The sequence below is a fragment of the Bombina bombina genome, chromosome 1 (genome assembly GCF_027579735.1).
Source record: "Bombina bombina isolate aBomBom1 chromosome 1, aBomBom1.pri, whole genome shotgun sequence".
Classification (NCBI taxonomy): Eukaryota; Metazoa; Chordata; class Amphibia; order Anura; family Bombinatoridae; genus Bombina; species Bombina bombina.
In genome coordinates, this window is record NC_069499.1 from 1,006,659,457 (window position 1) to 1,006,675,848 (window position 16,392).

The following is a 16,392-nucleotide window of genomic DNA, read 5'->3' on the forward strand; positions in this document are numbered from 1 at the left end:
CCAGATTGGAAAAATTGAAGCTCAGAGAAATCCTAATCTAATCTGTCAATTATCATAAAATCACTCTGCAATCCAACCAGAATAATATTATATTTCCCTGAAACTATTCCCAGCTAAAATATACCTTTGGTTTACTACACTATAACCTGAGCGAATAGCCCCAGGCTGGCAGACCTCTGATGGTGGCCTAACATGCAGACCTCAACATCCCCCACCCCCCAGCTGCATGAAAAGCAAAAAGCTGATTCTCAATCTTGTATTGTCAGCAGCGCTGGAACAGCACAGAGAGATGATGAAAATATCTCCAGTTCCCTGTTGGCCCCAACTCCGGGGGATGCGGCCAATCCGCTGGAGCGGATGTAAAGTTTCACCTGCGATCAGATTGAGAGCGGTTCAGGTCTTGTGCTTGCACCTGTGATCACCGGATATACTAAGAATCTGCAGCTTACTGACTCACTTATAACCCAGCCTGCTGTGCTGGAGCAATATTCAGGAATCACCAACAGACCCCCAATGACCCGAGTTAGTTACTTCCCCAAGAAAGAAGAACATCAGTATTGTATCACGGACATACAGAGCACTATGGACATGGGGAAGGTGCCATCACTAAAGAACAGCTTCGCTGAGTGTGGTGTGGGTTAGTGATAGACTCCCTAGCCATGTTGAGGGAAAAGCTCAGCATGAATCACTCTATATAGGATGATATGGGAAGAATTCCAAGGAAATTGTCTTTAAATATAAGACGCAATCATTGCTTCTAACATAAGAAATGCATCTCTTATGGTTTCTTTATGCTTACTTCCACTATATTTAGAGGCAATAAGTATTTAACAGAAATTATAAGGTCTATATAGTAAAGTGCTTTTACTGTTTATTACGGATGCTGCACATAACAATTTACCATTTAGTTTAGTGATGGGTTGTTTTGCCTTACAAAGGTTTCAATATGCTTTTATTGGGAAGCCCACGGTGTTGACAAATGGAGACTGCTCTTCTAATATAACTTGAGATAAGGCTGCCAATCCTAAACCCACAACCTAACTTGAAATTGTGTACATAATTATACAGCTATAATATAGCAGCTGATGTTCTAAAGATGTACTTATCAAGTAGTTAGATTCTTTAAAAGACATGTGAACCTAGTACAGATATATGGGCATTGTGGTAACTGGTATTTCTAACATGAGTGAAAACTAGTTCACCTACATATATATATGTGTTAATCAGATAACCTCTTAAGACTAGAACCATCTGATCTAGTGGGGTGCTAGGCACCTTTTTGTTTATCACTTTGGTCAACAGTTTGTTCGAACTACCCATTATTATATTTAATCATATCCAAGCTAAGTTTAGTCCTATATTACACTCAGACAAGAAAACTTAAAGGGACATGAAACCCCCCAAAAAATATTTCATGATTCAGATAGAGAATACAATTTTAAACAACTTTCCAATTTACTTCTATTATTTAATTTGCTTCCTTCTCTTGTTATCCTTTGCTGAAATGTTTATCTAGGCAAGCTCAGGAGCACAAGAGAACCTAGGTTCTAGCTGTTGATTGGTGGCTGCATATATATATATATATATATCTATCGATTATGATTGGCTCACCCATGTGTTCAGTTAGAAACCATTAGTGCATTGCTGCTCCTTCAACAAATGATACCAAGAGAATTAAACAAATTAGATAATTGAAGTAAATTAGAAAGTTGTTTAAAATTGTATTCTCTATCTGAATCATGAAAGAAAATTTTGGGTTTCATGTCCCTTTAAGTTTGTTTACATTACTTTATGACATTTATATTTACTTCCACACTGCCCGAATTTATATAGAAAATGACCCACCTATCCTTTACCTCCTCTCCTAACGTATATAATTTTACTATCCCAAGCTGTGTTACTGAGGTGGCTCTGCCTTATAACAGGACTCCCAAACTAGGTCCTCCAGACACGCTAGTTAATCCTGGTTATTACTTTAAGCGGTGCTTACCCACTGAAAAATTATTTTGCATCTAAGAAAATGTCATATTTTAATATTATTGTTATATTTCTATATTTAGTAAATGAAAAAATGTGTGTGTTTTCCCTGTGCTGGTTAGACCTGATAAGCCAGTGGGAAAAGGAGGATCCCAAACCTCCAAATGTTTGACAGTGCTAAAAGAGAAAGCTACTAACTAGTAGTAGATTACTCAACCCACAGCGCTAACAGCTTAAATCAGAACACCAAAATATAAAATAATATCAAATGATAACAATATGTTGCAAATCAAATACGGCTAACTCACAATCACAGATGTAAAATGTGTGAAATATTACAATTCATTCAAATACATGAAATACCCTGATCAGACGTATATATAAAAACAAAGTGCAAAAACAAATTAAAACCAATGTAAAAAAACAATATTAAAAAACAATATTAAAAACAAGAGGGATAATTAACAGTGTTGTAAATTAACCCCGAAGAGCCGATAAGATGCACAAAGTGTAGTATCCAAGATCGCTGTGAAGCTGGAATCAGAACCAGAAATCAGATGACTTTCATTGCGTTATTTCAACCCAGGATCGAAGCTGGAACACAAATATATTCAAAATCTCATGAAGAAAAAGAACCAAGCAAAAGGTTTTCACTTTTACTTACACCAGAGGTTCTATTTGAGAGCGATGTCTTCCCCTTAGGCGTATCCTTGTCTGTGCGGTAACCAGCTGTATCGATGTCCACAGTAATGGTATGAAGTATGCAGCGGCTGTTAGACAGAACTTTTCTGATACGGAAGCTTAGTACGAGGATAGAGTTGGACTAAATGTCTTTAAAGTAACTTAGTCAACATGTCTCTGAACAACATCTTATCGGCTCTTCTGGGTTAATTTACAACACTGTTAATTATCCCTCTTGTTTTTAATATTGTTTTTTAATATTGTTTTTTTAATTGGTTTTAATTTGTTTTTGCACTTTGTTTTTATATATACACTGTGTGCAGAATTATTAGGCAAATGAGTATTTTGACCACATCATCCTCTTTATGCATGTTGTCTTACTCCAAGCTGTATAGGCTCGAAAGCCTACTACCAATTAAGCATATTAGGTGATGTGCATCTCTGTAATGAGAAGGGGTGTGGTCTAATGACATCAACACCCTATATCAGGTGTGCATAATTATTAGGCAACTTCCTTTCCTTTGGCAAAATGGGTCAAAAGAAGGACTTGACAGGCTCAGAAAAGTCAAAAATAGTGAGATATCTTGCAGAGGGATGCAGCACTCTTAAAATTGCAAAGCTTCTGAAGCGTGATCATCGAACAATCAAGCGTTTCATTCAAAATAGTCAGCAGGGTCGCAAGAAGCGTGTGGAAAAACCAAGGCGCAAAATAACTGCCCATGAACTGAGAAAAGTCAAGCGTGCAGCTGCCAAGATGCCACTTGCCACCAGTTTGGCCATATTTCAGAGCTGCAACATCACTGGAGTGCCCAAAAGCACAAGGTGTGCAATACTCAGAGACATGGCCAAGGTAAGAAAGGCTGAAAGACGACCACCACTGAACAAGACACACAAGCTGAAACGTCAAGACTGGGCCAAGAAATATCTCAAGGTTTTATGGACTGATGAAATGAGAGTGAGTCTTGATGGGCCCGTGGCTGGATTGGTAAAGGGCAGAGAGCTCCAGTCCGACTCAGACGCCAGCAAGGTGGAAGTGGAGTACTGGTTTGGACTGGTATCATCGGGTTGAGGATGGAGTCAAGCTCAACTCCCAGTCCTACTGCCAGTTTCTGGAAGACACCTTCTTCAAGCAGTGGTACAGGAAGAAGTCTGCATCCTTCAAGAAAAACATGATTTTCATGCAGGACAATGCTCCATCACACGCGTCCAAGTACTCCACAGCGTGGCTGGCAAGAAAGGGTATAAAAGAAGAAAATCTAATGACATGGCCTCCTTGTTCACCTGATCTGAACCCCATTGAGAACCTGTGGTCCATCATCAAATGTGAGATTTACAAGGAGGGAAAACAGTACACCTCTCTGAACAGTGTCTGGGAGGCTGTGGTTGCTGCTGCACGCAATGTTGATGGTGAACAGATCAAAACACTGACAGAATCCATGGATGGCAGGCTTTTGAGAGTCCTTGCAAAGAAAGGTGGCTATATTGGTCACTGATTTGTTTTTGTTTTGTTTTTGAATGTCAGGAATGTATATTTGTGAATGTTGAGATGTTATATTGGTTTCACTGGTAAAAATAAATAATTGAAATGGGTATATATTTGTTTTTTGTTAAGTTGCCTAATAATTATGCACAGTAATAGTCACCTGCACACACAGATATCCCCCTAAAATAGCTATAACTAAAAACAAACTAAAAACTACTTCCAAAACTATTCAGCTTTGATATTAATGAGTTTTTTGGGTTCATTGAGAACATGGTTGTTGTTCAATAATAAAATTAATCCTCAAAAATACAACTTGCCTAATAATTCTGCACTCCCTGTATGTCTGATCAGCGTATTTCATGGATTTGAATAAATTGTAATATTTGACACATTTTACATCTGTGAGTTAGCCGTATTTGATTTGCAACATATTGTTATCATTTGATATTATTTTATATTTTGGTGTTCTTATTAAAACTGTTAGCGCTGTGGGTTGAATAATCTACTACTAGTTAGTAGCTTTCTCTTTTAGCACTATATTTCTATATTTACTAAGTGTCATTGGACCCATTAGGGTCTTTGATATGGCTAACACGACTCACCAGTTTTTCCTATATCAAAGGGTACATAAATGACCAGCTAATTAGCTATCTATGAGAATCTCTAAAATTATAAAATGGAGGTTTCAGAAGTCTATAGTGTATCCATCATTTTAATTCTCAATTATTTCATAGTATTGTGTTACATGAAAATGTTGTCATTTATATCATAAGATATGTTAAGTATGTTTTTTCTTGTGCAAAACCTCAATTAAAGTCTATTAAAGAGAAAACATTGTAACCCTAAATATAGATAAAAACTAAACATAATACCCATAAAGCCCCAGGTGGTGCTTGCCCCTACACAGCCCTAAATTGAGCCACTTCCTCACAAATATTCCACCTTCCCTGGAATCCCAGGGGGTACACCCCAGTATTTCCAACAGCTATCTCTGCCCAGCAAGCACCCCCCACTAACCTGCTGTGACAACTGCCTAAGATACAGGGAGGGAGGGAGGGAGGGAACAGCTACTCACACCTTGATGACCAAGGGGTATATTTAACATAGTGCGAGCGGACATGATACGATGTAGCATATCATGTCCGCTGCACATCAATAAATGCCGACAGCATATGCCGTCCCCTGCAGATTCGCGGCCAAGGGGGTGTCAACCAACCCGATCGATTGATTTCTGTCTGCGGCCTCAGAGCAGGCGGACAAGTTGTGGAGCAGCGGTCTGAAGGCTTGCCAGAAACAAGGGGCATCAAGCTCCGTACCGATAAATCCCCCCCAAAAGAGGGCTTCCTTCCTTTTCAGTCCCCCTTTTAACACTTCCTATCCTCCACCCCTTAAACCCACCCCTTGCTGTTGCATCATTAAGGGTCAAAAGCCCTCCCCCCTCTGTATTCTCAGGGTCCGTGCTCACAAACTTTTTATATTATTAAGTATTAAAAATTATAAAAAAAAACTACCTTTAGTTGCATGTATAAGCTGTATTGTGACATTTAAATATTGCCTAAATGACATAAGATATTGTCACAGAAAAGAGGGACAAAATAAATAATGAAAGTATATTGCAGACTTTTTTTATATATATGATTTATCATTTTATATTACCATCTCAAAGTGTTTAATGCCCCTTTTAATATCGCTCAAGTGCAATCAATAGAGCTTCTAGTCTTGCATGACACAGATTTTGCACTGTGGACCAATGGCCTTTAGTTACACCCCTGATTCATATTGATCCTTATTGTCTGACAGCTGTCTCTGATTTGCTAGTGGAGATTGACATGCCTCTACAAGTATGATATTAAATATTGTATTTATTCTGGATAGAAAACATAATTTATGTAAGAACTTACCTGATAAATTAATTTCTTCCATAGTGGCAAGAGTCCATGAGCTAGTGATGTATGGGATATACATTCCTACCAGGAGGGGGCAAAGTTTCCCAAACTTCAAAATGCCTTTAAATACACCTCCCACCTCACTCATACCTCAGTTTAACATATAGCCAAATAGTGAGGTGTAAAAAAAGGAGTAAAAATCATACAAAAAGAGGAACTGGAAAAATAATGTGCTTTATACAAAAAAATCATGGGCGCGATCTGATATACGGCGCAGGTTTCGGCACAAGCGTGGAAACCTGCGCCGCCCGTAATTTCACCTCGCACATCGAGCTATCACATATGCGGCGCCGACAGTTGCTAAAGTGCCGTAAGTCGGACAAACTAGCGATGTCCAGAAATAAGCGTAAGTACAAATTTCTGGAGTCGCCAGTGACTTACGGCACTTTAGAAACTGCCGCCACCTAAGAAAACTAACTAAAGTATAAAATATCCCGTAACTGTCTAACACGCCTCCCAAAAATAGCCCGACACGTATACCCCTCTATCCGCAATCCCCCTAATAAATCTCAAATCAGCCAATAGGAATTCAAGGGACGCCATTTTTAATCTCGTACCTTGAATTCCTATTCAGTGTACGGCGGAGATCGCATGAAGAGGATCCTCCACGCTCCATGGCTCCGCGGTCTTCAGTTCCAGCGTCGCCGATCTTCAGTTCCAGCATCGCCGGTCTTCAGTTCCAGAGTGGACGGTCTTCAGCTCCGCTGTCATCGGTCTTCAACTCCTCCTCTCCGTGCCGGCTGGTTCCTGGAAGAAGAAGAGGTCGCCGCCTGGAAGAAGACTTCACCGCCTGGAACAGGACCTTCTCTGCCGGTCTTCAGGACAGGTAAGGAGCACTTGGGGGTTAGACTTAGGTTTTTTTAAGGGGGGATCGGGTGGGTTGTAATGGGGGGGGATATTGTGCTTTTTTTTACAGGTAAAAGAGCTGATTACTTTGGGGCAATGCCCCGCAAAAGGCCCTTTTAAGGGCTGGTAATAGAGCTGATTACATTTGTAATTTAGTTTAGGGTAGGGAAATTTTATTATTTTGGGGGGCTTTTTTATTTTATTAGGGGGCTTAGATTAGGTGTAATTATCTTAAAATTCTTGTAATCTTTTTTTATTTTTTGTAATATAGTTTAGTGTATTTAATTATATTTTAGTTTAGATAATTGTAGTTTATTTAATTAATTTATTGATAGTGTAGTGTTAGGTGTATTTGTAACTTAGGTTAGGATTTATTTTACAGGTAATTTTGTAATAATTTTAACTAGGTTGCTATTAAATAGTTATTAACTATTTAATAGCTATTGTACCTAGTTAAAATAAATACAAAGTTACCTGTAAAATAAATATAAACCCTAAAATAGCTACAATGTAATTATTAATTATATTGTAGCTATCTTAGGGTTTATTTTATAGGTAAGTATTTAGTTTTAAATAGGAATAATTTAGTTAATAATATTAATATTATTTAGATATATTGAAATAATAATTAAGTTAGGGGGTGTTAGGGTTAGACTTAGGTTTAGGGGTTAATACATTTAATATAGTTGGCGGCGGTGCAGGGGGATCAGATCAGGGGGTAATACATATAATATAGGTGGCGGCGGTGTAGGGGGCTCAGATTAGGGGGTAATACATATAATATAGGTGGCGGCGGGGTCCGGGAGCGGCAGTCTAGGGGTTAATACATTTATTGTTAGGAGTGAGAGGGGGGATTGCGGATAGAGGGGTATACGTGTCGGGCTATTTTTGGGAGGCGTTTTAGACAGTAACGGGAGATTTTATACTTTAGTTAGTTTTTTTAGGCGGCGGCAGTTTCTAAAGTGCCATAAGTCACTGGCGACTCCAGAAATTTGTACTTACGCTTATTTCTGGACATCGCTAGTTTGTCCGACTTACAGCACTTTAGCAACTGTCGGCGCCGTATATGTGATAGCTCGATGTGCAAGGTGAAACTACGGGCGGCGCAGGTTTCCACGCTTGCGCCGAAACTTGCGCCATATATCGGATTGCGCCCCATAACCACAAAAAAATAGGATGGGTCTCATGGACTCTTGCCCCTATGAAAGAAATGAATTTATCAGGTAAGTTCTTACATAAATGATGCTTCCTTTCATGTAAGTGGCAAGAGTCCACAAGCTAGTGACGTATGGGATATAATACCCAAGATGTAAAAGTCCACGAGTTACTAGAGAGGGAGGGATAAAATAAAAACAGCTATATCCGCAGAGAAATTAAATCCAAAAAAAAATTAAGTTTTCTTAAAAGTTTAAAAAAACTCAAATCAAAGGCACTAGAATCAAACTGAGACAGCTGCCTGAAGAACCTTTCTACCAAAGGCTGCTTCCAAAGAAGCAAACACATAAAAATTATAAAATTTAGTAAATGTATGCAAAGAAGACCAAGTTGCTGCTTTGAAAATTTGATCAACTGAAGCTTCATTCTTGAAAGCCCAAGAAGTGGCAACTGATCTAGTAGAATAAGCTGTAATTCTCTGAGGTGGAGACTGCCTCGACTCCAAATAAGCTTTGTTCTCTGCAGGACGCAGACTTCAGTATAGCAGCATAAGAAGTCACGAATACAAGTTTTACCCACCGGAATCGCCAATACAGCTGGCCCCTTAACAGACAAACTGCATTTGAGACGGCTCCCCTGGAGATCCCTCTGCTACAGCTGACTATAAAGTTGCTGAAAAGGTGAACCAGGAGTTATCTGGATCCAGTAAGATTCCTTGACTACCATCTACCTTAAAGACCTTTTAACTGATGTGCCTGTTATTTCTTAATTTTGGTACGCAGAATACCTTATTTTATTTGTTTTTATGTGTTATTAAAGTATTTCACTTGAGTCCTTTTGCGCTCTTCTGCTTATTATTTTTCAATCAAAAGTTTCAACCAAGATGCTAAAGAAATGACAGAGGCTTTCTGCCCTTTCCTGGAACCAGAAATAATAACAAATAGACTAGAAGTCTTTCTGAAATATTTAGTAGCCTCAACATAATATTTCAAAGTTCTAACCACATCCAAAGAATGTAAAGACCTTTCAAGAATATTCTTAGGATTAGGACACAAGGAAGGAACAACAATTTCCCTTTTAATGTTGTTAGAATTCACAACTTTAGGCAAAAATTTAAACGAAGTCCGCTCATGAGACTCATGAGAGAGAGCAGACAATTCAGAAACTCTTCTAGCAGAAGAGATAGCCAAAAGAAATAACACTTTCCAAGAAAGTAATTTAATATCCAGAGAATGCTTAGGCTCAAAAGGAGAAGCCTGTAAAATCTAAAATACTAAATTAAGTTTTCAAGGAGGATAGATTTAATAACAGGTTTGATACGAGTCAGAACCTGAACAAAACAGTGAATATGAGGAAGCTTAGCAATCTTTCTATGAAATAAGACTGAAAGAGCAGAAATTTGTCCTTTCAAAGTATTTGCCGACAACCCTTAATCCAAACCATCCTGAAGAAACTGTAAAATCCTAGGAATTCTGAAAGAATGCCAAGAATAATCATGGGTGGAACACCATGAAATATAGGTTTTCCAAACCCGATAATAAATCTTCCTTGGAACAGACTTACGAGCCTGTATCATAGTGCTAATCACTGAGCCAGAGAAACCTCTATGACTAAGCACTAAGTGTTCAATTTCCATGCCTTCAAATTTAGAGATTTGAGATCCTGATGGAAAAACGGCCCTTGAGACAGAAGGCCTGGCCTTAAAGGAAGTGACCAAGGCTGGCAACTGGACATCCGGACAAGATCAGCATACCAAAACCTGTGCAGCCATGCAGGTGCTATCAGAAACACATAACATTGTTCCATTATGATCTTGGAGATCACCCTTGGAAGAAGAACCAGAAGTGGAGAAATGTAAGCAGGTTGGTAAAACCAAGGAACTGCTAAAGCATCCACCATCTCTGCCTGAGGATCCTTGGACCTGGAAAGGTATCTAGGAAGCTTCTTGTTTAGATGAGAAGCCATCAGATCTATTTCTAGAAGACTCCACATCTGTACAAGATGAAAAAACACATCTGGATGGAGAGACCACTCCCCCGGATGTAAAGTCTGACGGCTGAGATAATCCACTTCCCAATTGTCTACACCTGGGATATGAATCGCAGAAATTTGACAAGATTTGGATTCCACCCAGGAAATTATCGGAGATACTTCTTTCATTGCTGAAGGACTGCGAGTCCCTCTCTGATGATTGACATATGCCACTGTTGGGATATTGTCTGTCTGAAAATTAATGTAAAGTTCTCTCTTCTATAGAGGCCATGCCTGAAGAGCTCTGAAAATAGCACAGAGTTCTAAAATATTGATTGGTAACCTTGCCTCTTGAGGATACCAAACCCCTTGTGCTGTCAGACACCCCCAGACAGCTCCACAACCTGTAAGACTTGCATCTGTTGAGATCACAGTCCAGGAAGGACGAACAATGGAGGCCCCTTGAACAATAAGGTGATGGTCTAACCACCAAGTCAGATTTTTCTGACCACCAAGTCACCCAAATTTTTTCTTTCCTGATTCAGATAGAGCATGAAATTTTAAGCAACTTTCTAATTTACTCCTATTATCACATTTTCTTCATTCTCTTGGTATCTTTATTTGAAATGCAAGAATGTTAGTTTAGATGCCGGCCCATTTTTGGTGAACAACCTGGGTTGTTCTTTCTGATTGGTAGATAAATTCATCCACCAATAAAAAAGTGCTGTCCAGAGCACTGAACTAATAACAAAGCTTAGATGCCTTTTTTTTTCAAATAAAGATAGCAAGAGAATGAAGAAAAATTGATCATAGGAGTAAATTATAAAGTTGCTTAAAATCGCATGCTCTATCTGAATCACAAAAGAAAAAATTTGGGTTCAGTGTCCCTTTAAGTGTTGGGATTTAAGTATATCAGTTGTGATATCTGAGTATAATCCCTGCACCATTGGTGCAACATGCAAAGCTGTAGAGGCCTTATATGAAAATGAGCAAAGGGGATCGCGTCCAATGCTGCAGTCATGAGACCTAAAACTTCCATGCACATAGCCACTGAAGGGAATGATAGAGACTGAAGCTTTAGACAAGCTAAAACCAACTTCATTCTTCTCTTGTCTGTCAGAGAAAGATTCATGGACACTGATTTTATCTGGAAACCTAAAAAGGTGACCCTTGTCTGAGGAATCAAGAAACCATTTTGTAAATTGATCCTTCAACCATGTCTTTGAAGAAACCACACTAGTTGTTTTGTGTGAGATTCTGCTAAATGAAAAGATTAAGCCAGTACCAAGATATCGTCCAAATAAGGAAACACTGCAATACCCTGCTCTCTGATTACAGATAGAAGAGCACCGAGAACCTTTGAGAAGATTCTTGGAGCTGTCGCTAGGCCAAACGGAAGAGCAACAAATTGGTAATGCTTGTCTAGAAAAGAGAATCTCAGAAAACGATAGTGGTCTGGATGAATCAGAATGTGAAGATAAGTGTCCTGTAAGTCTATTGTTGACATGAAATGACCTTGCTTAACAAAAGGCAGAATAGTCCTTATAGTCACCATATTGAAAGTTGGGACTCTTACAAAACGATTTAAAATTTTCAGATCCAGAATTGGTCTGAACGAATCTTCTTTCTTTGGGACAATGAACAGATTTGAATAAAAACCCAAACCCTGTTCCTGCTGAGGAACTGGAACAATCATCCCTGAAAGCTCTTGGTCTGAAACACACTTCCGAAAAGCCTGAGCCTTTACAGGGTTTGTTGAAACATGAAAAAGAAAGAATCTTCCTATGGGAGGTCTTATTCTGAAACCTATTCGATACCCTTGAGAAACAATATCCTGAATCCACTGATTTTGAACAGAATCTGTCCAAATGTCTTGAAATAATTTCAATCTGCCACACCACCAGTTGAACTGGTTTGTGGGCCGTACCTTCATGCAATCTTAGGGGCTGGATTTGGTTTCTTTAAAAGCTTGGATTTATTCCAATTAGAGCCAGAGGCCTTAGGGGAAGGAGAGGTCTTTTGTTCTCTATTCTGACGAAAAGAACGAAAACGACTGGGAGCTTTACATTTACCCTTAGATTGCTTATCTTGGGGCAGAAAAACTCCCTTTTCCCCAGTGATAGTGGTGATAATAGAGAACCAAATAAATTATTACCCTGAAACGATAGAGATAGTAATCTAGATTTAAACACCATTGGCTCCATTACATATGCAGCGTCGCCCGCAAAAGCCGGCGATGCCAGATTTTACGCAATTTTGGTATTACATATACGGCGTAGCATACAAGTTACGCGCGTATATTTCACCCTTCAGCCATAATTTTTTTAACCATAGACTAACATAGAACAAACGCGCAATTTGGTATCCAATATACAGCGTAAGGACTTACACGTGCAGAATTCAGAGAATCTACTCCATTCTTATCTCGCCACAAATTGCAGGCGCAGGAACCCTTGCACTGACTAAAAAAGCAACGTAACTCCCTGGAAGCCTTAACAAACACATACATTTAAGCAGCATCTCAAGGTTAAAGGGACAGTATACTATGATATTGTTTTTTTAAGGTTTATTTGTGTATTTGAAATAGTTTGAAGCCACAACATAATCAAATGGATTGAGCTTGTAGGTACTTTATCACATTGTGGACATATACTTGCTTTTTTACTTTAAATTTCTTCTCAAAACAATCAACAATACTTGGAGGAGAGAACAATGGGAAATTATAATTGTATTACCTTCATCTCTTTATATATGGGTTTATATATGAATTTTGAATAGCGTAATTACGTGTCGCATTTTTATATGAAATCGCGGTTCATTTTTACGAGTGTTAGCCTAATTTGCATAAAACTACTCTTTTTTGACACTTTCCGGGGATAAAATACTGGCATATGTTACTTGCGACGACTAATATGTGTATTTGCGCACATTTTAGAAGATTGCTAGTTTGTCCTACTTACGCCACTTTAGCATCTAACGGCGCAGTATATGTAATACCCCAATGTGCGTGGTGAAATTACGGGCGAAGCGGGTTCCCACGCTTGTGCCGAAACCTGCGCCGTATATGTGATCGTGCCCCATGTCAGCATTCCAAGATTTAAACATAAAGCTCTTCTAGTAAGAATAGCTAAAGACATAGATTTAATATCAATCTTAATGACATCAAATATAGCATCACAAATGAAATGATTAGCATGTTGAAGTAAAAGAACAATGCTAGACAATTCAGGATCTGATAACTGCTGTGCTAAACTGTCCAACCAAAATGTTGAAGCAGCAGCAACATCAGCCATAGAAATAGCAGGTCTAAGAATATAGCCAGCATGTAAATATGCTCTTCTAAGATAAGATTCAATCTTCCTATCTAAAGGATCCTTAAAGGAAGTACTATCTTCCATAGGAATAGTAGTACGCTTGGCAAGAGTGGAAATAGCCCCATCAACCTTAGGGGATTTTCCCCAAAACTCTAAATTGGCCACAGGTAAAGGACATAGCTTCTTAAACCTAGAAGAAGGGTTAAAAGAAGCACCAGGCTTAGACCATTCTTTAGTAATCATATTAGAGATAGCATCTGGAATAGGAAAAACTTCAGGAGTAACCTCAGAAGTTTTAAAAACAGAATTCAAACGTTTGCTAGTCTTGTTATCAAGAGGACTAGACTCCTCAATACCCAAAGTAAACAATACTTCCTTTAATAAAAAATGAGTATATTCAATCTTAAAAAGAAAAGTAGATTTGTCAATTTCAGTCTCTGAAGCAGGATCCTTTGAGCCAGAGAAATCCTCATCAGCAGAAGATACTTCCGTATGCTGTCAATTAATACAAATTTTATCAGATTTACTTTACTTGAAGGCAACTTTGTGCCAAAAAAATTTGCACCAATAATGACGCAAGAAATGACGCTACTCACTTTATGACAAACGCGACTTCACGCCAAAAAATTTTGCGCCAAAAATGATGCAATAAAAAGTAGCATTGTGCACCATCACGAGCCTAATTAGCCCACGAAAATTTACAACTAACTGGAACTCCAGGTAAGAAAAAAAATACCTTAACATCCCTCAGACAAACACTGTACTTTGAGAGGAATTGGGCTTTCACAGAAGAAAATCAAGCACATCTTGTTTTACCACCTCTACAGGAGGCAAAGTTTGTAAAACTGAGGTATGAGTGAGGTGCGAGGTATATTTATAGGCATTTTGAGGTTTGGGAAACTTTGCCCCCTCCTGGTAGGAATGTATATCCCATACGTCACTAGCTCATGAACTCTTGCCACTTACATGAAAGAAACATGAGGTATGAAATACTCTTTGAAAGACCCTATTTTAAGATCTATATGTTATTTTTTATAAAATTTCTTTTCACTTTCTAACAGAGGAAGCTTTTACCAAAAAAGAAGTCAAGACCACCTCCTCCATCAAACTGTGTGCCGCTTAAGTCCAGCTGTAAGCCCCCTGCCCGTCCCTGTTGTGACCACTGCGCCATCTGTTATTGTCACCTTTTCCAGACCATTTGCTACTATAAGATGGGCTACCCAGACTGCTGAAGGAGAGAAGGAGGACTGTATAGAGTGAAAAGTACCATTACACAAAATAGTATTTAAAAAAATGTTTGTTTGTTTGTTTTTTGCCATGGAACACAACATTATTAGATGACATGCTCATTTGTTATTCTGGAGTTGATAAATGCTCCTGTATATAAAATGGCACAGGGTCTGTGGATTTTTTTTTGCATAATTAAATACACAATTTTGTGGTTTATGTTTTAGAAGATTCACTAAAAATGTGATGACTATAAAATAGTAATGTTGCCCTTCATATGCTGCTGTTTTGGATAAGTTTTATAAGCTGTGATCACAATAAGGATATTTTAAAGGGACAGTCTAGTCCAAAATAAACTTTCATGATTCAGATAGAGAATGTAATTTTAAACAATTTTCCAATTTACTTTTATCACCAATTTTGCTTTGTTCCTTTGGTATTCTTAGTTGAAAGCTAAACCTAGAAGGTTCATATGCTAATTTCTAAGCCCTTGAAGGCCGCTTCTTCTCTCAGGGTATTTTGACAGTTTTTCACCACTAGAGGGTGTTAGTTCACGTTTGTCATATAAATAACACTGTGCTCACACACGTGGAGTTCCAGTGAGCAAGCCCTGATTGGCTAAAATGGATGTCTGTCAAAAGAACTGAAATAAGGGGGCAGTTTGCAGAGGCTTTGATACAAGGCAATCACAGAGGTAAAAAGTGTATTTATATAACTGTGTTGGTAATGCAAAACTAGGGAATGGGTAATAAAGGGATTATCTATCTTTTCAAACAATAAAAATTCTGGTGTAGACTGTCCCTTTAATGTATCCCCAAACAATGGGAAAATAATCGAATATTGTAAAATTGAAAAACAAGATACAAAATATTTCACAAACTAAATGCAATTATGTTACAAAAAATTTGCAAACTGGAAATGTAAGTAATCATTCAAGTTTAGCCTATAAGATGAACTTTGACTTTTTTGACAAGATCATAATAGAACATATTTTCACACCTCACAAATGCTCATATAGTATCCAGGAGACAGAGATGTGGCAGAATCAGTGCAATTCATGAACAAGGTTGTGTGTAGTGGATGGGTCAGACTGCCCAGACTTCTCCTTGAAACTACTATTCCATGAAATGCACTCCAGCCACTCTAGCAGGACTGGAAACATTACCTTTTTAAGGTTTAGATTACAGAAACATTAGGCAAATAATGAATAAACTTTGTATAATTAGACATTTATTTAAATGTTGAGTTTACTGTCCCTTTTTAAATATAAAAGTGTTTGTATGTGTGGTAAACACACACCAGACCTCATTTTATTTTAAAGGATATAAAAATAATACACATACTGTACCTTTCTGAAAACGTCAACTCCACTCTTCTACTCTACTTTTTTAATTACCAATACCATAAGCACCACTTCCTTGGTGCTTTCCACTACCATCCAAATGTATGTTTCCATGAATTAGAACAATATTGGTACTAAATGCTTAACAAGCATGGGTTCTTCAATGATTTCAAAAAGAGCAAACAGAAAGTTTTCAAAATTAAAGGGACAGTCTACACCAGAATTTTTATTGTTTTAAAAGATAGATAATCCCTTTATTGCCTATTCCCCAGTTTTGCATAACCAACACAGTTATAATAATATACTTTTAACCTCTGTGATTATCTTGTATCTAAGCCTCTGCAAACTGCCCCTTTATTTCAGTTCTTTTGACAGACTTGCAGTCTAGTCAATCAGTGCGTGCTCCCAGATAACTTCACGTGCACAAGCACAGTGTTATCTATATGAAAT

At 38.2% G+C, this 16,392-nt stretch overlaps 1 protein-coding gene across 1 annotated transcript in view; it reads left to right on the top strand.

Annotated features, from left to right (window-relative positions):
• The window catches only part of ASIP (agouti signaling protein), a 552,587-nt gene extending 537,661 nt beyond the window's left edge, over positions 1 to 14,926 (top strand). Inside the window, exon 4 of the mRNA XM_053712938.1 lies at positions 14,435 to 14,926. Within this exon, the coding sequence (XP_053568913.1) occupies positions 14,435 to 14,605 (171 nt within the window). The 3' untranslated portion in view covers positions 14,606 to 14,926. The remainder of the gene's footprint in view (positions 1 to 14,434) is intronic.
• Positions 14,927 to 16,392: the final 1,466 nt, after the last annotated feature.